Source organism: Rhinatrema bivittatum, chromosome 2 (assembly GCF_901001135.1).
Source record: "Rhinatrema bivittatum chromosome 2, aRhiBiv1.1, whole genome shotgun sequence".
NCBI lineage: Eukaryota > Metazoa > Chordata > Amphibia > Gymnophiona > Rhinatrematidae > Rhinatrema > Rhinatrema bivittatum.
In genome coordinates, this window is record NC_042616.1 from 820,486,406 (window position 1) to 820,512,761 (window position 26,356).

Consider the following 26,356-nt stretch of genomic DNA (forward strand, 5'->3'; position numbering starts at 1 on the left):
ACAAAAGGTTAGGTGTGGAGATAAAGAAATAGGGATGTACACTTAAGTACATTAGCAGGCAAGGCTGTAGGAGTAAGGGAGAGAGGAGAGCATAAGGGTTAAGTATAAGCCTGTAGGAAAAGCCATGTTTTCAGTTTTTGCTTAAATCTTATTGGGCATCTTTCTTGCCGTAACCATGGATGGGAATGGAGAATTGTATCTTCTCCATTCCCATCCATGGTCTTGTTAATCAAGAGTTGTTCTTCTCCAAGGTCTTCTTTTTTTTTTTTAATATAATTAGGATTTTATTAATCGGTGAAATAGTAAATACACATATGTCATGAAGAACTGAATGAATACAATGCACAAGAAACAACCATCAGCACTAACAATCATTATCATCCCACTGACACAGTTTTCAAGAGTTTGTTCATTCCCCCTCCCCCCATTAACACTGCCCAAAAGTATGTTACACTTGAACACTCTCTGCTCCAATTATTTAACCAGTCATCGGTCATAATAATTCTTTAGATCTCCATTGTAGATAAGGATACCAGATTTTCTCAAAGCTAGCCAAACAACCATAGCTGTTAACCTTCCCATACAACAAACATCAATTACTGATGGTGAGAAAAATGGATCCTACTCCCGGTCTTCTAGGGCTCATAAGAACATAAGAAATTGCCATACTGGGTCAGACCAAGGGTCCATCAAGCCCAGCATCCTGTTTCCAACAGTGGCCAATCCAAGTTGCAAGTACTTGGCAAGTACCCAAATATTAGATAGATCACAAGCTACTATTGCTTATTAATTACCGTAATAGCAGTTTATGGATTTATCCTCTAAGAACTTATCCAAACTTTTTTTTAAACCCAGTTACACTAACTGTTGTAACCTCATCCTCTGGCTATGAATTCCAGAGCTTAACTATGCGCTGAGTGAAAAAGAATTTTCTTCAATTTGTTTTAAATGAGCTCCTTGCTAACTTCATGGAGTGCCCCTGATCCTTCTATTGTCTGAGAGAGTAAATAACTGATTTACATTAACTTGTTCAAGTCCTTTCATGATTCTGTAGACTTCTATCATATCCCCCCTCAGCCGTCTCTTCTCCAAGCTGAAAAGTCCTAACCTCTTCAGCCTTTCCTCATAGGGGAGTTGTTCCATTCCCCTTATCATTTTGGTAGCCCTTCTCTGTACCTTCTCCATCACAATTATATCTTTTTTGAGATGCAGCGATGAGAATTGTACACAGTATTCAAGGTGCGGTCTCACCATGGAGCAATACAGAGGCATTATGACATAAAATATATATAAAAATGCAACTGAATTGGTGGAAACACCCTCTGCGCACCCTTAACCCCTCTAACTGTCTGCAACCACCACCCCCCCATCTCTGTGGCTGACTCTTATAATGTTGAGACGTCGGTATATAAAAGCCAAAAACAAACAAACAAATAAATAAATAAATAAATCCTCCGTTTTATTTTCCATTCCCTTCTTAATAATTCCTAATACGTTTTTTGATCACTACAGCCCACTGGGCCGAAGATTTCAATGTGTTATCCACTGAGATGCCAAGATCTCTTTCCTGGGTAGTAGCACCTAATATGGACCCTAACATCGTGTAACTACAGCAAGGGTTATTTTTCCCTATATGCATCACCTTGCACTTATCCACATTAAATTTCATCTACCATTTGGATGCCCAATCTTCCAGTCTTGCAAGGTCCTCCTCTAATGTATCACAATCTGCTTGAGATTTAACTACTCTGAATAATTTTGAATCATCCGCAAATTTGATAACCTCACTCGTCGTATTCCTTTCCAGATCATTTATAAATATATTGAAAAGCACCGGGACAAGTACAGATCCCTGAGGCACTCCACTGTTTACCCTTTTCCACTGAGAAAATTGTCCATTTAATCCTACTCTGTTTCCTGTCTTTTAAACAACTTGCAATCCACAAAAGAACATCTCATATTCCCATGACTTTTTAGTTTTCTTATAAGCCTCTCATGATGGACTTTGTCGAACACCTTCTGAAAATTCAAATACTACATCTACCGGTTCACCTTTATCCACCTTTATTCACCCCTTCAAAAAAATGTAGGAGATTTGTGAGGCAAGACCTTTCTTGTGTAAATCCATTATGGCTGTGTCCCATCATACCATGTCTATCTAAATGTTTTGTGATTTTATTCTTTATAACAGTTTCCACGATTTTTCCCGGCACTGAAGTCAGGCTCACTGGCTCCTGGATCACCCCTGGATCCCTTTTTAAATATAGGGATTACATTGGCCATCTTCCAATTTTCAGTATGATTTTAATGACAGGTTACACATTTTTACTAATAGGTTTGAAATGTCATTATTTGAATTCCTTCAGAACTCTGGGATGAATACCATCTGATCCAGGTGATTTACTACACTTCAGTTTGTCAATCAGGCCCTACTAAATCTTCCAGGTTTACCGTGATTTGGTTCAGTTGATCTGAATCATCACACATGAAAACCTTCTCCGTAACAGGTATCTCTCCCAATATCCTTTTCATTAAACACTGAAGCAAAGAAATCGTTTAATCTTTCCACGATGGCCTTATCTTCTCTAAGTGCCCCTTTAACCCCTGGATCATCCAACGGTCCACCGACTCCCTTGCAGGCTTTTCTGCTTCGGACACTTTTTTTTAAAAAGTTTTTATTGTGAGTTTTTGCTTCTATGGCCAACTTCTTTTCAAATTTTCTCTTAGCCTGTCTTATCAATGTCTTACGCTTTATCCTATTTTCTTCTGTTGGATCCTTCTTCCAGTTTTTGAATGAAGATCTTTTGGCTAAAATAGCCTCTTTCACCTCACCTTTTAACCATGTCAGTAATCGTTTTGCCTTCTTTCCACCTTTCTTAATGCGTGGAATACATCTGGTCTGTGCTTCCAGGATTTTTATTTATTTATTTTTTTAACAATGTCCACGCCTGTTGCACACTTTTTACCTTTATAGCTGTGCTTTTCAGTTTTTTTCTATTTTTCTCATTTTGTCAAAATTTCCCTTTTGAAAGTTTAGTGCTAGAGCTGTGGAATTACTTATTGTCCCCCTTCCAGTCATTAATTCAAATTTGATCATGTTATGATCACTATTGTCAAGCGGCCCCCCTTAGTTTCTCTTGGAATAGGACCCTGCTTAGAAACCTGAGAAGGCGGACATTTCCAGATAAATCTAAATAATGTATGTTGCCATAATGTCAGGAATGAATCAGGCACCTGACTGGAAGAGTTTGAAAAAAGTAACAAAAATGAGGTAACACGTTCGTTTTAATGACAGCCACCCTCCCCAGCCATGAAAAATCCATCCTATCCCACCTGTCCAAATCCTGGATATTAGAGGAGTATAACAGAGTTGAAATAACTCATCCACGTTGGGTCCAGTTTTCACCCACTCCTTCACTGCATGAAAGGGAAGCTTAGCCTTAATGCGCAGAAAATGTTCCCCCAGCACAGAGACATTCAGAAGCTCTGATTTATCCTCATTAATTTTAAAACCGGACACACTTCCCAAAAATCTCATCCTTCAGCAGTGCCCCATCTTCCAGTTTTGGAAGGTCCTCCTGCAATAGATCACAATCTCCTTGAGATTTAACTACTCTGCATAATTTTGTGTCATCCGCAAATTTGATCACCTCGCTCATCGTACCCCATTCCAGATCATTTATAAATAAATTGAAAGATATATTAAAATATATCGCATCTTCCCTCATGGGTTCCATTACCATTTGTTTGAAGAGAGGGCAATTCTATACTCTGCAGGTAGTTGTCAATATCCTGTGCTCTCACACTGTCATCAGAAGTGATTTGTTCCTCACAGAATCTTATAAAATGATTGCCGATGTTCCCAGATTCGTACAGGAACGCTCCTGTTGGTCCTTAATTTTAGTAATGGAAGACTGTGCAAGCCTTTCCTTTAATTTTCTCGCCAACAGCCTGCCAGCTTTGTTACTAAGTTCAAAATGCTTTTGTTTTATCATGTCTAACTGAAGTGCTATCCTAGCCAGATCAAGCGCCTGAAACTCTCTTCTCCTTGCTGCCTCCAACTCCGCTAGCCTACTGGGATCAAGGGAATGCTTATGGCTTAGTGCCAAGTTAGCGATATGTTTCAAAATGTCTAACCTTTTCGTACCCCTGTGGCCCAGGAGATCAGCTTACCTCTCATATAGAAACATAGAAACATAGAAATGACGGCAGAAGAAGACCAAACGGCCCATCCAGTCTGCCCAGCAAGCCTCACATGTTTTTTTCTCTCATACTTATCTGTTTCTCTTAGCTCTTGGTTCTATTTCCCTTCCACCCCCACCATTGAAATATCTAGCTTGATTAGTTAGGGGTAGTAGGGGTAGTAACCGCCGCAATAAGCAAGCTACACCCATGCTTATTTGTTTTACCCAGACTATGTTATACAGTCCTTATTGGTTGTTTTTCTTCTCCCCTGCTGTTGAAGCAGGGAGCTATGCTGGAAATGCGTGATGTATCAGTCTTCTCCCATGCTGTTGAAGCAGAGAGCCATGCTGGATATGCATCGAAAGTGAAGTATCGGACACAATTGGTTTGGGGTAGTAACCGCCGTAACAAGCCAGCTACTCCCCACTTTGTGAGTGCGAACCCTTTTTTCTTCTCCCCTGCCGTTGAAGCAGAGAACTATGCTGTATATGCATTGAAGGTGAAGCATCAGGCTTATTTGGTTTGGGGTAGTAACCGCCGTAACAAGCCAGCTACTCCCCTCTTTGTGAGTGTAAATCCATTTTTCCACATTTCCTCTTGCTGTTGAAGCTTAGAGCGATGTTGGAGTCACAGTAAGCATGTGTATGTTTATTGAATAAGGGTATTGTCTCCAGGCAGTAGCCGTCATTCTGGCGAGTCACCCACTCTTCATTGGCGGCCTCTTGACTTTATGGATCCACAGTGTTTATCCCACGCCCCTTTGAAGTCCTTCACAGTTCTGTTCTTCACCACATCCTCCGGAAGGGCATTCCAGGCGTCCACCACCCTCTCCGTGAAGAAATACTTCCTGACATTGGTTCTGAATCTTCCTCCCTGGAGCTTCAAATCGTGACCCCTGGTTCTGCTGATTTTTTTCCTATGGAACAGGTTTGTCGTTGTCTTTGGATCATTAAAACCTTTCAAGTATCTGAAAGTCTGTATCATATCACCTCTGCTCCTCCTTTCCTCCAGGGTGTACATATTTAGATTCTTCAATCTCTCCTCGTACGTCATGCGATGAAGATCCTCCACCTTCTTGGTCGCCCTTCTCTGCACCGCCTCCATCTTGTCTTTGTCCTTTTGTAGATACGGTCTCCAGAACTGAACACAGTACTCCAGGTGAGGCCTCACCAAGGACCTGTACAAGGGAATAATCACTTCCCTTTTCTTACTCGATATTCCTCTCTCTATGCAGCCCAGCATTCGTCTGGCTTTTGCTATCGCCTTGTCGCATTGTTTCGCAGACTTCATATCATTAGACACTATCACCCCAAGGTCCCTCTCCTGCTCCGTGCACATCAGCTTTTTCCCCCCCCATCGAATACAGTTCATTCGGATTTCCACTCCCCATATGCATGACTTTGCACTTCTTGGCATTGAATCTGAGCTGCCATATCTTCGACCACTCTTCCAGTTTCCTTAGATCCCGTCTCATTCTCTCCACTCCTTCCGGCGTGTCCACTCTGTTGCTGATCTTTGTGTCATCCGCAAAAAGACAAACCTTACCTTCTATCCCGTCCGCAATGTCGCTCACAAAGATATTGAACAGGACCGGTCCCAACACCGATCCTTGCGGTACACCACTTAAAACCACTCTCTCTTCATCACCACCTTTACGCAGTCCCAAATCGTACCTGGGGATACATCTCCAGTCCTATTAAAGTTGAGATATTCCTGGATCTCACCCATAAGAGTCTGTGAAAAGTTTGAGCATCTAACAAACTATTGTTCAATTGCCATAATTATCTATCTCCACCCCTGCTCTTCATCCTCAGAGCTAACCACACGGAAGCTGGGCAGACTGGATGGACCGTTTGGTCGTCTTCTGCCATCATTTCTATGATTCTGTGTTAAGCGTGATCTGACCAGGTTATGGTACCCACCTCAGCCTCAGTTATTAAGTCAATTAGGGTTCCTTAGTCGCCATAAATCTGGTAGCCCATGCTCAGATATCAAGGGCCTGCCTTTGACATTTAGAGCCTAGGGAGCCAGGACCTGTGTTTTCAAGGAATGCATATCTTTTAAGATTAAATTCCCCCCCCCCCCATTAGAACACGACCCTCAGCCCACTCATCCAAGAAAATAGAAATGAGTGAGAAGACCATATAAATTAAGAAATGTGAACATTTCATTATCCACCAGAGCTTTGAGAAAAATATATCTGCTCTCGTATTCCGAAGAACAGACCTCATGCCCACTACTAAGGTGAGTGAGATTAATATACCCACTCTGCAGCATTTCTTTTTTCATTGGGGAAGATGCTAAATGTTGTTGTGGATAAGACCTATACCATAACGGACGTTCAGTGCATTTGAGTAAATGGGTTTCCTGACAATATATGACTTTGGCCTATAAATCTTGTGCCTACTGGAATAAAAGTTTGTTTGACTGGGGAATCTAAACCCTTAGTATTGATAGAAATTATGCGAAGTCCTCCCATCGTAAATTGAGAGTACTAATAATGTCCCACTCTCCTGGAAAAGCATTGTCAGGTCGATACAGTGAAGTGCAACCGCACTTTACTGTATCGATCTGACAATCGCAGGGGTAAGGGTAACCGCGGTTACCCTTACCCCTGCGTTAGAGGCAGGGGTAAGGGTAGGCGGCAAACTTTCCCCCAGTCCCCGCTCACCTGCCCTGGCCGCGTCCGGTCTCCGGTGCAGCCCCAGTCCTGTCCCCTCCTCCCGAAGCAAAAAAAACAAAAAACGAAAAAGTAGCAAGAGAGCGAGGGGAGAGACGGGCAATCCTAGGCTCGGGCCTGCCAGTCCCTTCTCCTCTCCTCCCGAAGCAGGGTGCGAAAAGCAGCCTTGCTCCAGGAGGAGGGCGGGGGGGCAGTTTAAAGCGACGAAGCGACTTACTTTTGCAGCCCCCCCCTCCGGACATCGGCGACGACCGCGGCTCCTGCCTCCAGCCTCCAGCTGTCAGACGCATCGCACGTGGGAAAGCGGCCCCTATGCGTGCAATTGGCTGCTCAAGACGTGACGTCACATGCCTTGACGCCAAACGTCGTGACGTCACGTCTTGAGCAGCCAATTGCACGCATAGGGGCCGCTTTCCCACGTGCGATGCGTCTGTCTGACAGCTGGAGGCTGGAGCCGCGGTCGTCGCCGATGTCCGGAGGGGGGGGGGCTGCAAAAGTAAGTCGCTTCGTCGCTTTAAACTGCCCTCCCCCCTCCTCCCGGAGCAAGGCTGCTTTTCGCGCCCTGCTTCGGGAGGAGAGGAGAAGGGACTGGCAGGCCCGAGCCTAGGATTGCCCGTCTCTCCCCTCGCTCTCTTGCTACTTTTTCGTTTTGTTTTTTTTTTGCTTCGGGAGGAGGGACAGGACTGGGGCTGCACTGGAGACCGGACGCGGCCAGGGCAGGTGAGCAGGGGCTGGGGGAAAAGTTTGCCGAGCATCGGAGAACTGTCCACTTCCTGGTATCTGTCATTTCAAATGACATTTGAAATGACAGATACCAGCGCGGCCGTGAAGCATTAGGCCCGAGCACCCAGGATACTGTATAGGCGCTCTATACAGTAAAATGGGTTGCGCGGGCCTAATGCTTCACGGACGCTTCCTAGACGCAGCATGCATTTGCAAGCTATTTGCATACGGGATCGAGCGGTAGGTGAGCTGCACTGTGCGTGCGGCAACCGCGGGTGCGCCCGGCACTGCCGCACAGTTTCTACCGCGGCCTTAAGAGTATCGATCTGTGTGTGAGGTAACAGCACACCTCCCCATTGAAACATGCCCACCCACTAAATCATAAAAAGACCTTAGCAACCACTCATACCCACAGACCCAGTGCCTCCCCCCCCCCAAGACAAGTCCATGTCCCTCATTCGTGGAACATCTCCTGAAGGAATGAGGACATTGTGCCAACTAGCCACTCTGCCCGAATCCCGACCCACATACCTAGCATATGGTATGAAATAAAGAGAGGTAACCTTCTCTCCCCCCCCCCCCCCCCCCCCCCCCCCATAAAAAAACAAATAAATTGAGTAGCAACTAACAGCACCACTAAGGCCTAGTAAACCTCATGGAAAACAATCAACTCAAACCGCAAATTACCAGTCACTTCAAGCCAGTGGGTCCTTAGATGGATTGGAACCTCCAGAATCCCTCCGAAGTCTTCTGCCTCCCTTATCCACTTGCTGCCACCTTGGGGTTTTGCTCTGCAGGTGTCCACCTTCCCTGACTTGTGTGTTGATACCAGAAGAGGAGTCGCCCTGACAGGCAGCCTGTAGAAAGTCCACTGCTTCAGCCACCTCAGATACATGAGAAGATACTCCAGCGGTACTGAAGCTCAGGCCAAACAGAAACAGCCATCTATACTTGATGTTATTGCCACGGAAAACAATCACCACATCCCGGAATTCCCTGCGCTTGTGGATGGTGGAAATTGCCAAATCCTGATAGATTTCCAGCTTATGGTCCCCTCCACATCAAGGGCCCCGACTTCCAGGCTGCCATGAAGACTTCCTCTTTTTGAGAAAAGCTATGATAGCAAGCAACAATATCCCAGGGCAAATTGTTTCGTGCCGCTCCCAATGCTCTGTGTGCCCTCTCCAGCTTTGAACACAGGAGCCCTCATAGCCTCTGGGTCCAATCCCAGGACCAGCGCGCGCTGATACTGGCAACCACCTGACAGCAATCAGCAAATTCGGGACCCTCCGGTATCCCCCTGAAACACAAATTTGCTCTGTGGGATCTGTTCTTCAGATTGCAAGTTCACTATTTGTTTGTAGACATTTATTTGGAGTGACTTTCCAGCCAGCCAACTTTGAGGCCTGGTCCTCCAGCCACACCTCCGATTCCTCGACCCGCCTCCCCAGATCAGCAATATCACTCTTCATGTGTCTGCCACCAAATCACTCATTTCTTTTTCTAAGACTGGCCATATCGCTGTGCAGAGCTCCAAACCAGCTCTGAAATTTGGTTCTGGTCCGGGCTCCATCGCCCACACCATCCCTGAAATCGCAGACCACCTCCATCGACTTGTGGCCAGACTGCAGGGCCCAGACCGGGCCTAGCTTGATGGACGCAGCAGCGTTTGCGAATGAAAACTTTGTTATGTCCACTTTCTTATTTGTGCACAGCCATACCTCAGCCATTCAAGATAGGAGGAAGCTGATAAAAACCGCTTTCATGTGCCACAGCTGCTCAATGCCGAGGGATTTAGCAGGATCAGATCAGGAGCAGCTGTTTAAGCAGCCATTGTTGAAAATAACGTCCATTCCTCCCCTCCAGGGTCTTCTTTAGTGAATAACGAACTGAAGTATTTGTTTAGTATAGCTGATACTGTTATCTTTCTCCACACATTGCTCATTACCTTTCAGTTTTACTCTACCATCTTGGATCTTCCTCTTTTCTCTGATATTTTGAAAAATGTTGTCTCACCTCGCTTTACCTCTTTGGCAATCATTTCTTCCGCAAGACCTTTTGCTTTCCTGATTTCTTTCTTCGTCCCCCTCAATTTCACCAGGAATTCTTCTTCCCTGTGTTTATTTATTTATTTATTTAAAGAGTCTTCTATGCCGATGTTAGTCGAAACATCACCTCGGTTTACATGGAACAAAAGCAACGGAAATTACAAGTAACAGGGGAAGGGTAGGGGTACAAAAACCATAAGGAGAGCAGAGAAGCATAGGAACAAACAACAAGTGAAGTATAACGAATAGCCTAGTGGTTAGAGCAGTGGCTACGAACCAGGAGACCCAGGTTCAAGTCCCGCTGTCGCTCCTTGTGACCTTGGGCAAGTCACTTTACCCTCCATTGCCTCAGGTACAAAAAACTTAGATTGTAAGCCCTCTGGGGATAGAGAAATACCTACAGTACCTGAATGTAAACCAATGTGGTATCTCGATTGAGATGAATGTCGGTATATAAAAATAATAAATAAATAAATAAATAAAATAAGAACAAGGTCATAGTCAAAGTCAGGTCATGATCCATCACAATTCAATATTTATCAAGGGTGTTGGGGAAAGGCTTGTTTGAATAGCCAGGTTTTGAGCTGGGCTCTGAATTTGGTGATGCAAGGTTCAAGTCTGAGGTGGGTTGGGAGTGAGGTCCAGCAATGGAGAGCGCCCGATCCCTTGTAGCTGTGAGGTGCGCTTTCTTTAGGGATGGCACATGGAGGGACCCTTTGTTAGTGGTCCTTGTCGGTCGATTCGAGCAGGCAAATTGGAGGCGATCTGCCAGCCAGTTGGAGTGATGGGAATATAAGGCTTTATGTATAATGGTCAGGGATTTAAAGAGGATGCAGGAGGGAATAGGGAGCCAGTGTAGGTCCTTCAGTATAGGGGAAATGTGGTCGTATTTGTGAGCGTTGGAGAGGGTTCTGGCTACAGTGTTCTGTAGCATTTGGAGGGGCTTTAAGGAGGAGTAGGGTAGGCCAAGAAAGAGGGAGTTACAGTAATCCATCTTGGATGCCAGTGTAGCCTGGACGACAGTGCGGAAGTCACTAGCCTGAAGGAGAGGTTTCAGGTTTTTTAAGACTTTAAGTTTGAAGAAACCCTCTTTGAGTATGGCACTGATATGTTTTTTGAAGTTCAGTTGTTGGTCGATTAGGACCCCCAGGTTCCTTGCGCAGGGCTGTGCATGAGGAATCTTGATAGAGTCAATTGTGAGTGCGGGATTGGTAGGGGGGTGATGGGATACGAGGAGGAGTTCAGTTTTGGCAGTGTTTAGAGCAAGGTGGAGGTTGGTAAGTAAGGAGTTGATGGCAGCGAGATGGTTTCCCCAGGATTCAAGGGTGTCAGATAGGGAGCCTTGAATGGGTATGATGATTTGCACATCATCAGCGTAGAGAAAGAATTTGAGGCCAAGTTCTGATAAGAGTTTGCACAAGGGGGTGAGGTAAATGTTAAAGAGGGTAGAAGAGAGGGAGGAGCCTTGGGAGACTCCTTGGGCGAGGGTGTAGTGGGAGGACTCAGCATTGCCTATTTTCATGGTGAATTTCCTATTGTCGAGGTAGGATGAGAACCACTTAAGGGCTGTGCCGGAAAGGCCAATGTCGGTTAGGCGGGCAAGGAGGTGGGTGTGATTTATGGTGTCAAAAGCTGCTGAAATGTCCAGTAGAGCAAAAAGGTAGCTGTGACCTTGATCCATTCCCCTGAGTAAGTAGTCAGTCAAGGAAAGTAAGAGGGTCTCAGTGTTGAGGTGTTTACGGAAGCCAAATTGAGAGGGGTGGAGAAGGGTTGTGAGTTTCAAGGAATTCTGTAAGTTGCGAGTTGACGACCTTCTCCATGATTTTTGAGATGAAAGGGAGATTGGAGATAGGGCGAAAGTTGGCGGGGTCCTTGGGGTCAAGTGCAGGTTTTTTGAGCAGTGGTTTGACCACAGCATGCTTGAGTGGGTCAGGGACAATGCCTGAAGAGAGGGAGCAATTGATAACATCTGCAATGGGTTTGGAAATGATGTCAGGTATGGTGAGGAGGGCTTTGGTGGGGATAGTGTCTGATGGATGAGTCGCAGGTTTCATCTTTTTGAGGATAGATGTGATTTCAGTGGATGAAACGAGTTCAAGGTCGTTAAAGGAGGACGAGGGTGGGTCAGTGCCTGTAGCAGCTGGGAGCGAGGAGGGAGTAGAGGGAAATCGGAGAAGGATGGTTGCGATGTTGTCATGAAAGTAGCGTCCCAGTTCTTTTTGGAATCCTTCGTATTTCTTGAATGCTTTTTCAGCCACCTCCTTTGAGAACCAGATTGGTTTCTTTTTCCTCTTACTTTTGTTTACTTTTCTAACAAAGATTTGACGACTTTTAATTGCTCCTTTTAATGTGGCCCACTGTTAAGAACATAAGAACAAGCCATGCTGGGTCAGACCAAGGGTCCATCAAGCCCAGCATCCTGTTTCCAACAGAGGCCAATCCAGGCTACAAGAACCTGGCAAGTTCCTCCTCATCCATTTTCTCCCAGCCTTCTAGACCTTCCACCAGATAAATCCTCATTTTGACAAAGTCTGTATTTTTGAAATTGAAAACTTGGATCTTTGTGTAACTTCTCTTTATCCTGGCATTGATATGAAACCATACCCTCTGGTGAGCACCTCTCCGGACACTAAAGACATTGTGAGCACTAGGTCAAGTATTGCAACCCTCCCTTGTGGGGTCCATTAGCATTCGTTTGAACTGAGCCCCGTGAAGGGCATCCACGCTCTCTCTACTTCTTGCAGATTCTGCAGTAGGAATGCTCCAATCCACACTCAGCAGATTAAAATTCTCCAGCAGCGCTTCTACCTTCTTTCCATCCTTTGAATGTCTTTGACTAGATCACTGTCCAGTTCATCTGAGTCGGAGGCCTGTAGAAGCCACCAGTGTAAATGCTAGTACCTCATAATGCTTCCTCCCTACCCCATATCCCTTGCATTTCAATTGCTTGGAGATTGGTTTTGACATAAAGAGCTGCTCTTCCCCCTTTTCTGTGCCCGGGATGGCCTTATCCCAATCATGAGAATCAGTGAACCAGATCTTTGTAACAGCAACAATGTCCACGTCTGCCTCCACCATCAGGGGCTTACAGGTCTGGGATTTTATTCCCCAAACTACGATCATTTGTGGTCATAGCTTTCCAACTTTTTTCCCTTTGTCACCTATTCTGAGCTGATTGATTTTATTTTCTCCTCCCATTTCCTGTAATGCTGGGGATAACATCAATTTCATTGGCTACTTCCTGTCCTCTAGTTTAAATGAACTGAATTTCTTGCTCAGGTTCCTCTTTTAAGCCCCAGACAAATGCAGGCCTTCCTTACCATAGAACCTTTTACTGCTTCGTAAATGGCCCAAAAGCACCCCAGTAATAAAGTGAGTTCAGGGTGTGCTACTCACCTCCTTCCAGAAGCCTAATTCCCAACGGTGAGACTTGAACAATGTACTTATTGTCACCAATGTTCCCAGCGAAGACTGTCGGACCCTGAGTGGCAAAGCCACTGGTGTCCAGCTCCATGATCTCTTGCCCGGTCTGCAGAATCTAGAGTCAGAGGTAAGGGAAAGAGACAGACATGAAACAGGCAGTCCGAGGGGCTACACGACAAACCAGCCCCACTCCCTTACACACAGAGGGGCCAACTGAAGGTTTGGGCTAGGCCTAACAGCTTTAGCAATCTAAAGTTTGCCAACATTTCAGCTGTACTGGGCACATAAATGTAGGCAGAAAACATATTAGGAGTGGCACAGTATTATTAGCATGGCTCACAGGCACTTCCTCTTCATTTATTTTTTTTATTTTTTTTATTTTTAACTTTTATATACCGACATTCTTGCATTAAATTAAATTAAATTCATGCCTGGCTTTCACTTTTGGAGTCTCAGAGGGATCCATATAAGAAAATTATTACTTACCTGCTAATTTTCGTTCCTGTAGTACCATGGATCAGTCCAGACCGTGGGTTATGTCCCCATTCCAGCAGATGGAGTCAGCCCAAAGCTTCGAGGGGGCGTCACCATAAGTACTACTACCCCCTCTGCAGGAGTTCAGTATCGAGAATATCAAAGCCCGAGGAACCAGAAACCCCTGAATTGGATCAAGTTTAAACAAGACGGCAACAATAAGCCGCTGAAAATGTAACTAGAGAAACTGCCCCGTCCCACCAACGGATGGGAGGTCCCCTCGCGTGTTGACCCCTAAGAAAACAAGCACAAAACAGTGAAACCAGGGAACACGTGAGAGAAAAACAGTAGAAAAACCACTACCATATAACAGCTGAGGCGAATCAGCCACCAAAGACAGCCGAGCAGGATGAAGACCCAAGTGCGGTGGGCGTCTGGACTGATCCATGGTACTACAGGAACGAAAATTAGCAGGTAAGTAATAATTTTCTTTTCCCTGTACGTACCTGGATCAGTCCAGACTGTGGGATGTACCCAAGCTTCCCTAGACCGGGTGGGGTCCTGCGAGGCCCGCTCGTAGAACCTGTTCGCCAAAATGTCCATGGACGGACGAGGCGAGGTGTAGGCGATAGTGTCTTGAGAACGTGTGCAACGATTTCCAGGTGGCCGCTCTACAGATTTCCTGCGAAGAGACCAAGCGGGTCTCCGCCCAGGAGGCTGCCTGCGACCGGGTGGAATGCGCTACAATGCCAGACGGCGGGGACCGCCCCACCCCAATGTAGGAAGCGGCAATACCGGCCTTCAGCCATCTGGCGATGGTCGTCTTCGAGGCCTGAGAACCCTTCCGGGGCCCGGACCAAAGGACGAAGAGATGATCCGAAGTCCGAAAATCATTCGTAGCCTCCAGGTAGATGCGCAGAGTGCGCTTGACATCAAGTAGACGTAGAGACCTCGGCTCAGATGAAGGGAAAGATGGCAGTTCCACCGTCTGATTCACATGGAACGCAGAAACCACCTTCGGAAGGAAGGAGGGTACAGTACGAAGAGACACTCCCGAATCGGAGAATCGAAGATAGGGCTCTCTACATGACAGAGCCTGGAGCTCCGAAATCCGCCGAGCCAAGCAGATGGCCACCAGGAACACAGTCTTGAGAGTGATATCCTTGATCGTCGCATTCCTCAGCGGTTCAAATGGAGGTCCCGACATGGAACGTAGTACCAGATTGAGACTCCAGGAGGGACAAGGGTCCTGCAATGGAGGTCGCAAATGTTTGACCCCCTTGAGAAAACGGGCGATGTCTGGATGTTGTAACAGAGAACCTCCATCACGCAGAAGGGAGCCAAGGGCGGCCACTTGAACCCGGAGGGAGTTGTAAGCGAGCCCCTTGTCCACTCCCGCTTGTAGGAACTGGAGGATCTGGGGAACCGACGCCTCCGTGGGTCTTGTGTTCAGGCCGGTATACCACTGCTCGAACACCTTCCAGACCCGCACATAGGCCACTGACGTGGAAGCCTTCCGAGAACGCAGCAGCGTTGACACTACCGCCTCCGGATAGCCCCGTCGCCGGAGGCGGCGCCTCTCAAAAGCCAGGCCGCAAGACAGAAGAGTTCTGCCTGGTCGAAAAATACCGGTCCCTGGTGGAGGAGGCGGGGAAGATGGGCCCAGCCGGATGGGACCGTCGATTACCAGGAGGAGGAGGTCCGCGAACCAAGGACGTCTTGGCCACTCTGGCGCGACGAAGATTACAGTCCCCTGATGAGCCTCTATCCGGCGGAGTAGTCTTCCCACCAGCGGCCATGGGGGGAACGCGTAGAGGAGCAGATCGGCCGGCCACGGGAGCGCGAGCGCATCGACGCCCTCCGCCCCCCGCTCTCTCCGGCGGCTGAAGAAACGGGGGGCCCTTGGCATTTTGTGCAGTCGCCATGAGATCCAGGTGGGGGGGGCCCCACCTCCGTACGAGCAACTGCATGGCCTCGTCGGAGAGGGACCACTCTCCGGGGTCCAGCAGCTGACGGCTGAGGAAATCCGCCTGGACGTTGTCCACGCCCGCGATGTGCGAGGCCGCCAGACGGGCCAGGTGCCTTTCCGTCCACTGCATCAGCATTGCGGCCTCGATTGCGACCTGCGGGCTTCGAGTGCCGCCCTGTCGATTGATGTAGGCCACCGTCGTCGCGTTGTCCGATAAGATTCTGACTTCCCGATTCCGAAGGAGTGGGAGGAAGTGGAGGAGCGCCAGCCTGACCGCTCTGGTCTCCAGACGATTGATGGACCACTTCGCCTCTTCCGCGGACCACGTCCCTTGTGTGGCGCTGCGGTCGCAGACTGCTCCCCAGCCTGTGAGACTGGCGTCGGTGGTTACCACTACCCAATTTGGCAGATCGAGGGAGATGCCGCGAGCCAAGTGCTCCGGGACCATCCACCAGGCCAGACTGCTCCTGGCAACCTGGGGCAGTGGAAGGATCACCTGGTAGTCCTGCGAAAGAGGTTTCCAACGGGAGAGGAGCGCTCGTTGCAGAGGTCGGAGGCGCGCAAAAGCCCAAGGGACCATGTCGATGGTGGAACCCATGACCCCCAGGAGCTGCAGATAGTCCCAGGAGGTGGGAGCTGGTAATGCAGAAAACCGCTGTATGTGCTCCCGCAGGGCTTGCGCCTTGTCCCTGGCGTAGGAAGACCGCTCCCAGACGGGTGTCGAAGGTCGCCCCCCAAGAAGTCCAAGCGCTGCGAGGGCACGAGGGAGCTCTTGGAGAAGTTGACCACCCATCCCAGGACTGCAGAAACTCTATCACCCTGGCCACAGCAGCCTGTCCATGCCGAAAAGACTTCGCTCTGATGAGCCAATCGTCCAGATAGGGGTGGACTAGAATACCCTCCTTCCGAAGGGCAGCCCGCCACGACAACCATTATCTTGGTGAAGGTGCGCGGGGCCGTTGCCAATCCGAACGGAAGCGCCACAAACTGGAAATGCTGGTCCAGGATCTTGAAACGTAGAAGTCGATGATGCTCCCGCCGGATGGGGATGTGCAGATAGGCCTCCGTCAGGTCCAAGGAGGCCAGGAACTCCCCTCGATGCACCGCCGCGATCACTGAACGCAGCGTTTCCATGCGGAACCTGGTCACTCGGAGAGATTTGTTGACTTCCTTCAAGTCCAGTATGGGGCGGAAGGAACCGTCTTTCTTCGGTACGACGAAGTAGATGGAATAGTGACCCAAGCCCACCTCTCCGGAGGGCACGGACACAATGGCGCCTATCTCCCACAGTCTGTCCAGTGTCAGCTGGACCGCCCTTCGCTTGGTGGCCGAGCCGCAAGGGGAGAAATGAACCGTCCCTTGGGAGCGCGGACAAACTCCAACTCGTAGCCGCGTCCTATGGTGTCCAAGACCCACTGATCCGAGGTGATCCGCGCCCACTCCTCGTAGAAGAACGCTAGCCGCCCCCCAATCTTGGGGACGGCGGAGTGGGCGAGCTGAACATCATTGCGAGGACTTGGGAGACGGTTGTCCCGCCGAGGAAGCGGGACGCGCGGGGCGGCGCCCGCGAAAGGAGCGCGACCAGGGCTGAGACCTGGAGGGAGGGGGTCGGGCTGTCGCCGGTCTGTAACTCCTGTAGCGTCTTTGCGCCCTGGCTCTGGTCCGGGAGGACGAGAAAGCCCTGGTGGAGCGATATCTGTCTTCCGGCAGGCGATGGACCGCGTTTTCCCCCCAGAGACTTGATGATCTGGTCCAGATCCTCCCCAAATAGGAACTTACCCCTGAATGGCAGGGAACCCAGGCTCGACTTGGAGGACGTGTCCGCCGCCCAGTTGCGTAGCCATAGGAGCCGACGCGCCGCCACCACAGAGGCCATGGAGCGGGCGAGGACCCTGAAGAGATCATAGGAGGCGTCAGCCCCGTAAGCCACCGCGGCTTCCAGCCTATCCGCTTGAGCGGCCTCCTCGGGTGGCAGCACCTGAGAAGTGAGCAGTAGCTGCACCCAGAGAAGACTAGCCCGCTGGGCAAGCGAGCTGCACATCGCCGCCCGCAGCCCCACTGCGGAGACCTCGAAGACCCGCTTGAGGAAGACTTCCAACTTGCGATCCTGCGTGTCCCTTAACGCCGCTCCACCCATCACCGGAATGGTGGTCCTCTTCGTGACCACCGTCACCGCGGAGTCCACCCTGGGTACCTTGATGAGATCCAGAAAATCTTCCGGCAGCGGGTACAGCCTCTCCATGGCGCGGCTGCCCTTTAGAGCAGCCTCCAGGGAATCCCATTCCCTGGTGAGGAGTTGCAGAAACGACTCGTGAATGGGAAATGCCCGCGCCCGCGGACGAAGTGCTGCCAGTACCGGATCTCCCTTCTTCGAAGACGTGACTACAGCCGGCGCGACGGGAGCTGGCGGGTCCGGCGGGGGATCGAGGTCCAACCCCTGGATGATCTGCGGGATTAAGTCATCCAGCTCATCCCGCTGGAAAAGGCGCAGCGTGCGTGGATCCTCTCCCTCTGACGTAGAATCCCCTTGTCCCGTAGCGGCAGGGTCCGATCCTGGGGAAACCGGGTCCGACCCAGTCCCCCCCGAACCCACGGGGAGCCGGACGTGGGCGGGGAGCTGCGGGGCCCCTACGCCCACCGGCGGGGGAGGGACCGGAGAGAGGGCCGCGGCAGCTTGGGTGGTGGAGGCCCCGCGGGAGCCGCCAATTCCTGCAAGTACGCTGTATGCATCAGCCGAATAAACTCTGGAGAAAAGCCCGGCCTACTCGGGGTGACCTCCGCGGGTGGGGGCCCCGGGGAACCCTGTCCCTGTGAGTCCACCTCCGTAGCTGCCTCCGGTAATAAGATCGGGGGAGGTCCCTCCGAGGTCTCCCCATCCTCCAGCACCGTCTGATCCTCTTCGGGGCGCAGCGCGTGCAAAATGGCCGCCGTTCCCGCCAGGAATGGGGGAGGGGCCGGCCCACGCCGCCCGGGCAAGGCTGCGAACGCTGAAAAATAAGTGCGGGGCCCGGACGTGCCTTCCCCCCCTGGGAGGCACCTAGCACAGATGCCCTCCCTAGAAATGCGCGATCCGGGCTCGCCGCAGGCCGAGCAACGCGACGGCCGCGGGCATAGCAAGCGCGCCGAAAGACAGCCCCGAAGGTGAAATGAAAACCACTCGGCAGCCTCGGGGGGGGGGGGCGGGGGGGGGGCCGCGAGACGGCGCGCCGCTGCGGGGGGGCCCGGACGGCCCGCACTACCCGCCGAGACAAGAAACCCAAGCGGCGCCGCGGGGGGGCCTTCCTGGCCTCACAGCCCGCCGAAATAGCTCTCCCTGCTCCCTGCTGCCCACGAGGAGCCGGCAAAATGGCCGCGGGAGCAAGCGAAGGAGGCCGGTCTCACCGGCAGTCGCGATAACCTAGCTGAAAAGAAAAAGTACAGCCCAGAAAATAACAGGAAAGCGACTTACCCCGGGAGAGACACAGACCAGCGCTGAGAGGGAAGAAAAAGGGAGGCAGAGAGCCAGCACGACAGAGAAGCCACGCCTCCCCAATTAACCAATTAACCCTTTTTTTTTTTTTTTTTTTTTTTTTTTAGACTAAAGTACAACTTGATCCAAGACCAAAGCTAACAACACAGAGAAGAAAGCCCTAAAGAAGGGGAAACAAAAGAGTTTCTAGGAAATCGGGAGCAAGCCCAGATTCCCCTACTCGCATCTGCTGGAGTCAGAAGATACTGAACTCCTGCAGAGGGGGTAGTAGTATATATGGATACGCCCCCTCGAAGCTTTGGGCTGACTCCATCTGCTGGATTGGGGACATAACCCACGGTCTGGACTGATCCAGGTACGTACAGGGAACACTTACATTCACCAGCCCAGCTGATTCTCTCTTTTGATTTAATGAGGTTCACATTCAATGGAGAGCGGAGCCGAATATCACCCAGGTGTGCTCCCCTGAACATACCTGGATAACTTGAATACAACATTTTCCCCAACAAGACTGAACCGGCAATGTTTAAGTAAATCTGGAAAGCGATTCATAAATTATTACAGAAACAAATATCCGTGTTCACCGGCTAAAGTGAAGCCCTGTCCCCTCAGGATATTCCCTGTGCTGACTCTTTTTAGCCAAGTAAATGTTACACAGACAAAATTTAACTTGAGAGCAGGGGAAATATTTAAATCTTGGGTTTTATACCTCATGATTTTTTTTTAAATGTCCGGATTTGAGGACATTCCCATCAGCAGTGGAGAAAAGTACCTGGTGCACCGCACATTTAGGGCAGCGGTCAGAGCTAGTGATTTTCATCTCATGTGCCCTAACGGAAAACTGGTTCTTACCTGCTAATTTCCGTTCCTGTAATACCACAGATCAGTCCAGACCAGTGGGTTATTCACCCCTTCCCAGCAGATGGGAGGCAGACAACACAACTTTGAGGCACTGCTACATAACTGAGAGCCACCTGCAGTCCCCTCAGTATTGATCTGTACCCAAGCCAAGATACGTTAGAAATCCCCTCACACAGACATAGGCAACTAAAGGGTGGAGACCCCTGAACTACAAACCTTGTCCGTCAAGAACCAAACAAGACAAGAATGTGAATCCCGTAACTGCCCTCTAAGAGAAAAATCCTCTATTAAGCAGCAAACCTTGGCAGAAAATCAGTCTTTCGGCATCAAACAGGAGGGTCTGGACTGATCTGTGGTATTACAGAAACGAAAATTAACAGGTAAGAACCAGGTAAGAACCAAATTTCCTTTCCTGAACATACCCAGATCAGTCCAGAGCAGGGAGATGTACCCTAAACCGGGCAGGACACTCTCCTCGAAGGACGGCTCATCCTGTGCCCTGACATTCAGATGATAATGCCTGGTAAAGGTATGAATTGAGGACCTCACTGCTGTCCTACAAATCTCCTGTGGCAACAGAAGTTGATACTCAGCCCAGGAAGCAGCCTGTACCCTAGTGAAATGCGCCTGCAAACAGACAGGAATTTGTCGTCCCTTACAGACGTAAGCCGAGCAAATGGCCTCCCTAAGCCAACGAGATATGGCAGCCTTAGAGGCTTTGTCCCCTTTCTTCAGCCCACTGAAGAGGACAAACAGATGATCTGAGCCACGAAAAGCATTAGTAACCTACAAATAGCGAAGTAGCATTTGCTGAACATCCAGAAGATGTAATTCTCTATCCTGAGGAGAACCTTTCTACTATTCTGGAAAATACGGAAGATCTACCGTCTGATTAACATGAAATACTAAATCAATTCAGAGGGACTTGGCAACATATTATGCCCATATTTTACTATACAACTAATTTTAATACATGTATTACATCACCACTTGTAATGCAACCACAATACCTCCTTATATCTAAAACCAATAGCATTCATACATTACCCTACATGCATACCACTCATACCGTCCATATCATACATACCCTAAAAGCTCATCACATCAAGTAATTGTTCAATCAGTTCACAATAGATCCAGTGTGTAATGCAAATATATCCCAATATGTATATTACTATTTCATTGGTCCATATACGTGCATGTAATACAGATAAATAGACATTCCCAATACATCCAGTATATAATTCAAATGGACTCTACTACACATATAACTTAATAATCAATTCACATATATAGCTTGTTCTGTTAATCCAACGAGAGCCTCGCTTCGCCCTCACCCAAGGGCTTCCTCAGGGAATTGTCAATCTCTCACTATGGAATGATTTGCTTCATGTGATAAGTTGACGTTACAGTATCTGTATTCTTCATATCGATGTAGGATCAAATGTGAATATTCATCAATATATTCTTCTATTGCATGTGGTCTATTTCAAAATACTGGTGTCTTTGAAGTATATAATTTCATAGCCGGAATATCTTCTCTTTGGAGTGAATGATTTCATTTATTCTGCTTCCATGTCGGCTGCTTATAAGCCTTATGCGATTCTATGTCTTTCGATGATAATCACGCACTCAGCCTTTCGATCGTTCTCCTGCCTGACCGCTCGGGTCCTGACTGCTCTAGTGACTAGAATTGATTTAGTATTATTTATTTATTTATTTGAGGTTTCTTATATACCGATAGCCGTTTGCACATCGTATCGGTTTACATACAACAAATAACTTATGGGCAAGGTCCCTTACAATGAACAGTATAACAATTTGGAAAACAAATATACAAAGGATATAATTGTGATAACTAGGAACTATACAATAAAACTATACAATAAAATACAAAAAATACAAGAGATATATCAGTATTTGAGAACAGGGAGTATAAGAGTTACTTAGGTAGCTATATTCATATAGATGTCTTAAAGGAGAACACTTATGCTGGAGTGGTCATGATACTATCAATACAAAAACTTTAAAAACTATAACACATTGACGTTAGAAAGGGTAACAACAGCAGAGAGGAGCTGAGTAATTTAGAGATTCAAATGGATGGAGGGGGAGAACAAATGATGGAGATAAGGAGGGAGGAAGAGAGGGAAAGAGGGTGAGGGAGGGCAGAAGGGGGCATATAGAGGGTAGGAGGGAGGGAGGTTCAAGAGCTGTACGGGGGAGTCAAGGGAAACGCTTAGGGGTGTGTGAATCAGATAAGAGGGTTAGCTTAACAATATTATTATTTGTATGCATCAGAGGTAGTGCACGTATATTTGTTTACCTGTTGTGATTAACATGAAAGACAGACAACACCTTAGGAACAAAGGAAGGCACTGTTCTACATGACAATGCCTGAATTTCCGAAATCCTTCGAACTGAACAAGCTGAACAAGCTACCAAAAAGACCTCTTTCAGAGTCGAATCCTTCAGGGTAGCCCTTCTCAAGGGTTCAAAGGGGGGTCCACATAAGACACAAAGTACTAGGTTGAGAATCCAATCCGGGCAGATCTTTTGCACCGGAAGATGTAACAGGTTAGTCCCTTTGAGGAACCTTACCACAACCGGATGAATAGACAGCGTTCTAACCTGAAACCTGCCTCTAAGTGCACACAAGGCAGCCACCTGCACACGAAGTGCGTTGTAAGCCAAACCTTTGGACAAACCCAGCTGCAGGAAATCCAGCACATGTGACACCTCCACAGCCAGAGGATCTAGACAATGCTGAAGACACCAAACTTCAGTTTCCAGACTAATATATGCCATAAAGGTCGCTGGTCTTCTGGATTGAAGAAGAATGGAATGACCTGTTTGGAGTAACCATTCAATCAAAGTCTCCGTCTCTCAAAAGCCAAGCCGCGAGACAAAAGTGATCCTCCTGATCCAAAAATATGGGACCCTGATGCAACAAGTCTGGAAGATAAGTCAGACTGAGAGGACCTTCCACTGCAAGTCACACCAGATCTGTGAACCACGGTCTCCGCAGCCACTAGAACCATGGTCCTGGGATGTGATTCTATGCACCTGAGGACCTGACCTATGAGGGGCCAAGGAGGAAAGATGTACAGAAGAATTCCCCTCGGCCAAGAGCACACCAGAGCATCGAGCCCACCAAACAGAGCTCCTTTCGGCGTCTGAAGAATCTCTCTGTCTTGGAGTTGAGCCGCATAGCCATAACATTGAATTGGGGAGTGCCCCATCTCGCACAGATGTAGTTCCACGCCTCCAGGGACAACTCCCACTCCCCAGGATCCAATTGCTGCCTGCTGAGGAAGTCCACCTGGCATTCGAGATGACGCTCTCCCCAGGCAAATAATCTCCAGGCCTCCAATACCACTGCATGACTCTTCGTGCCGCCCTGCCGATTGGGACCACCCTCGTCTCAAGGCAATTAATGGACCAGAACTTCTCCTCTGGTTGCCACAGACCTTGCGCTGACCGGCCCAAGCACATTGCTCCCCAGCTGGAGAGGATTGCGTCCGTGGAGACCACCACCTGGTCCAGAGGCTCCAGATCCATCCCTTTCTCTAAACTGGGATGAGACAGTCACCACGAGACTGGACCTGGACTCCCGAAGCAGAGGCAAGGGAAGATGAAACTCCTCCGAGCAGGGACTCCACCTGGACAACAGCGCATGTTGCAGTGGTCTTATGTGCACGAACGCCCACGGGACCAAGTCCAACGTGGATGCCATGGACCCCAGGACCTGTAAATGATCCCACATTTTGGGCACTTCCAGATGAAGAAGACGCTTGACCCGAGACTGTAACTTCGACGCCCAGTCTGCTGCCAGGAAAACCCTGCCTCGCTGAGTGTCAAAGTGGGCCCCTAAGTAAACCAGCGACTGAGTCGGCGCCAACTGACTCTTGTGCACATTGATAACCCAACTGAGAGACTGTAAGGTGGACATCACTCTTCAGATGGACTTCTCGCATTCCTCCCTGGACTTCGCACGAACCAACCAATTGTCTAGATATGGGTGAACCAAAATTCCCTCTCGGTAAAGAGCCGCAGCCACCACCACCATCACCTTGGTGAATGTGTGGGGCACTGTCGCCAAGCCGAAAGGGAGGGCTTTGAACTGAAAATGTTGACAACACTTGAAAGCGAAGAAACTTTTGATGTTCCTGTTGAATAGGGATGTGCAAGTACGCTTTTGTCAGGTCTAGGGAGGAGAGAAATTCTCCTCTGCAGACCACTCTATCACGGTATGCAGCGTCTCCATGCGAAAGCGCGGAACCCAAAGGAACCGATCCACCTTCTGCAAATCGAGAATGGGCAGAAAGGAGCCATCCTTTTCAGCACCACAAAGTAAACCGAATACCTTCCCTGACCCTATTCCTCCAGAGGGACAGGAACAATGGCCTTTAGGGCGAGCAGCCTTTGCAGTGTCCCCAACGCTGCCTCCCGCCTGACGCAAGAGACCACATGGGTTTCCACAAAGTGGAGGCAGGCACAAAAAATATAGAGCATAATCCTCTCGTATCACCTCCACTACCCAACAGTCCGAGGTAATTTTTTCCCACTCTTCGTAGAAGCTGGACAATCTGCCTCCTACAGCTTCCACGGAGAAGAGGGGACCACTGGCTTCATTGGGCTGATTTTCTGCTCCCAGTGCCCTGCCTGACGCTGTCTCTGCCCGACCTGCATACTCCACGAAAGGACTGTTGTCGCCCGCCGCCCTGTTTTGGGATGGAAACAGACGAGGACTCACTGGAACGAAACAAACGGGAATCCTGAAAACAAGCCCGAGAAGGAAACATCTTCTTACTGGGCTTCCTGTCCTACAGCAATCTATTCCTCTTGGATTCCCCCAGGACCTTCATCAACTGTTTACGTTTACATTGTTGGATTTATGCTTATTATGTTTACGTTTTCATTGTTGGATTTCAAACCTCACAAAGTTACTTTAGAGGTCTTTTCATATGAATTCATATTTTTAATTTTTAATTTCTTATTTTAGTTCTTGTTAATTAAGTTGACTCGTAGGAAATACGCAAGAATCCAAGTTTCATTATTTTACATTGTTAAAAATGGGTTTTTCTGTAAGAAATAAGCACCCCCCCCTGCTTATCTGTAAACCAATGTGACATCTCTGATCTAATGTCGGTATATAAAAATGTATAAATAAATAAATTGATCCAGGTCCACTCCAAATAACAGCTTCCCCTTAAAGCAAAGATTACAGAGCTGGACTGTGGACGATAAATCGGCTGACCAGTTACATAACCACAGCAGCCTAAGAGCCGCTACTGGGGAGACCATGCAGTGAGCCGATATACGCACCAAATCATACAAAGCATCTGCCAAGTAGGGTATGCCTGCCTCCAGACACGTGATCTGCAACGTGGCACAGTCCGCTGCAGATGTTGGCATCGGGCCCTTCTGAAACCAACAGAGACAGGCCCTTTGCATTAAATTAGCAGACAGCTGCCCAAAGACTCAACGCTGAGACCTCAAATATCCGTTTGAGTTGCACCTCCAGCTTACGATCCTGGACATCCTTCAGGGCCGCTGCCCTGGCCACCAGAATAGTCTTCTTTTTGGTTACCGCCAAGATGGCCATGTCCACCTTCGGGATCCTCAGCAATTCCAAGGAGTCATCCATTAAGGGATAAAGCTTGGCCATCGCTCTGCCCACCTTCAGGCCAGCATCTGGGGAATCCCACTCCTGGTTCATCAGCTTTCGGATCTTCTTGGGCAATGGAAAAACGCTAGTGGAGCCCCTCAGCCCATCCAGGACTGGGTTAATATCCTCATTATCCGACTTTTCCTGAGTGACCTTCACTCCTCCACTCCTCCAGCACCTGTGAGATGAGGGCGCGCAATCCATCCTTTTTAAACAGATGCACTATTCACGGATCGTCTCCCTCCGGGACCAGGAACTTGTCGGAATCAGGGTCATCTTTTGCCCCATCCAGGTCAGCTCCTGCATTGAGGGGGGTCCAATTGGGAATGATTCGAGCCCTCACCATCTCTGGGCCCAGCCTCTGCAGCCGCACGGCGCAAACCCAGGCGCTAAAGAATATCGCTAGTCCCCTAGAAGCCACTTTAGACTTTTTAGCCGTGGGGGCCCGCGGGCAATCCCCTGACCATCTTTCTTCTTCCATTGCTCCTAGCCAGGTAGGCCATATGGAGAAGGAGAACAAAATCCAGGGAAAAATCCCCCTATCCATCTTCCCCTGCTCCCGGGGGACTGTTAGCCGCCTCACCCTCCCCTTCTGAGGCATCCTGCCTGACCGGGGAAAGAGCGGGGGTAGAATCGCCTGACCGCCCTGTGGTTTCCTGCACTGCCTCCCCAGTGGCAACAGGAACAGACTCTTCTGACCTCCTGCCGCGATTTCCTGCCCCAAAGCGCACACCGGGCAGAGGGAACGGGAGCTCAGACCCACTGCCGCCGCACCACACACACAGCCGGTGGCTATTTTAGTTTTTGGCCCCATATCTCCCTCTCCATTGCTGGTCCTACCGGCTGGAACTCA

General features: G+C 49.0%; 1 protein-coding gene across 1 annotated transcript in view; it reads right to left on the reverse strand.

Moving 5' to 3' along the window:
- Positions 1-26,356, reverse strand: part of LOC115083418 (cleavage and polyadenylation specificity factor subunit 1-like) — a gene marked incomplete in the record, with an annotated part of 265,845 nt that overhangs the window by 89,946 nt on the left and 149,543 nt on the right. Inside the window, 1 exon segment of the mRNA XM_029587223.1 lies at positions 13,033-13,174. Within this exon segment, the coding sequence (XP_029443083.1) occupies positions 13,033-13,174 (142 nt within the window).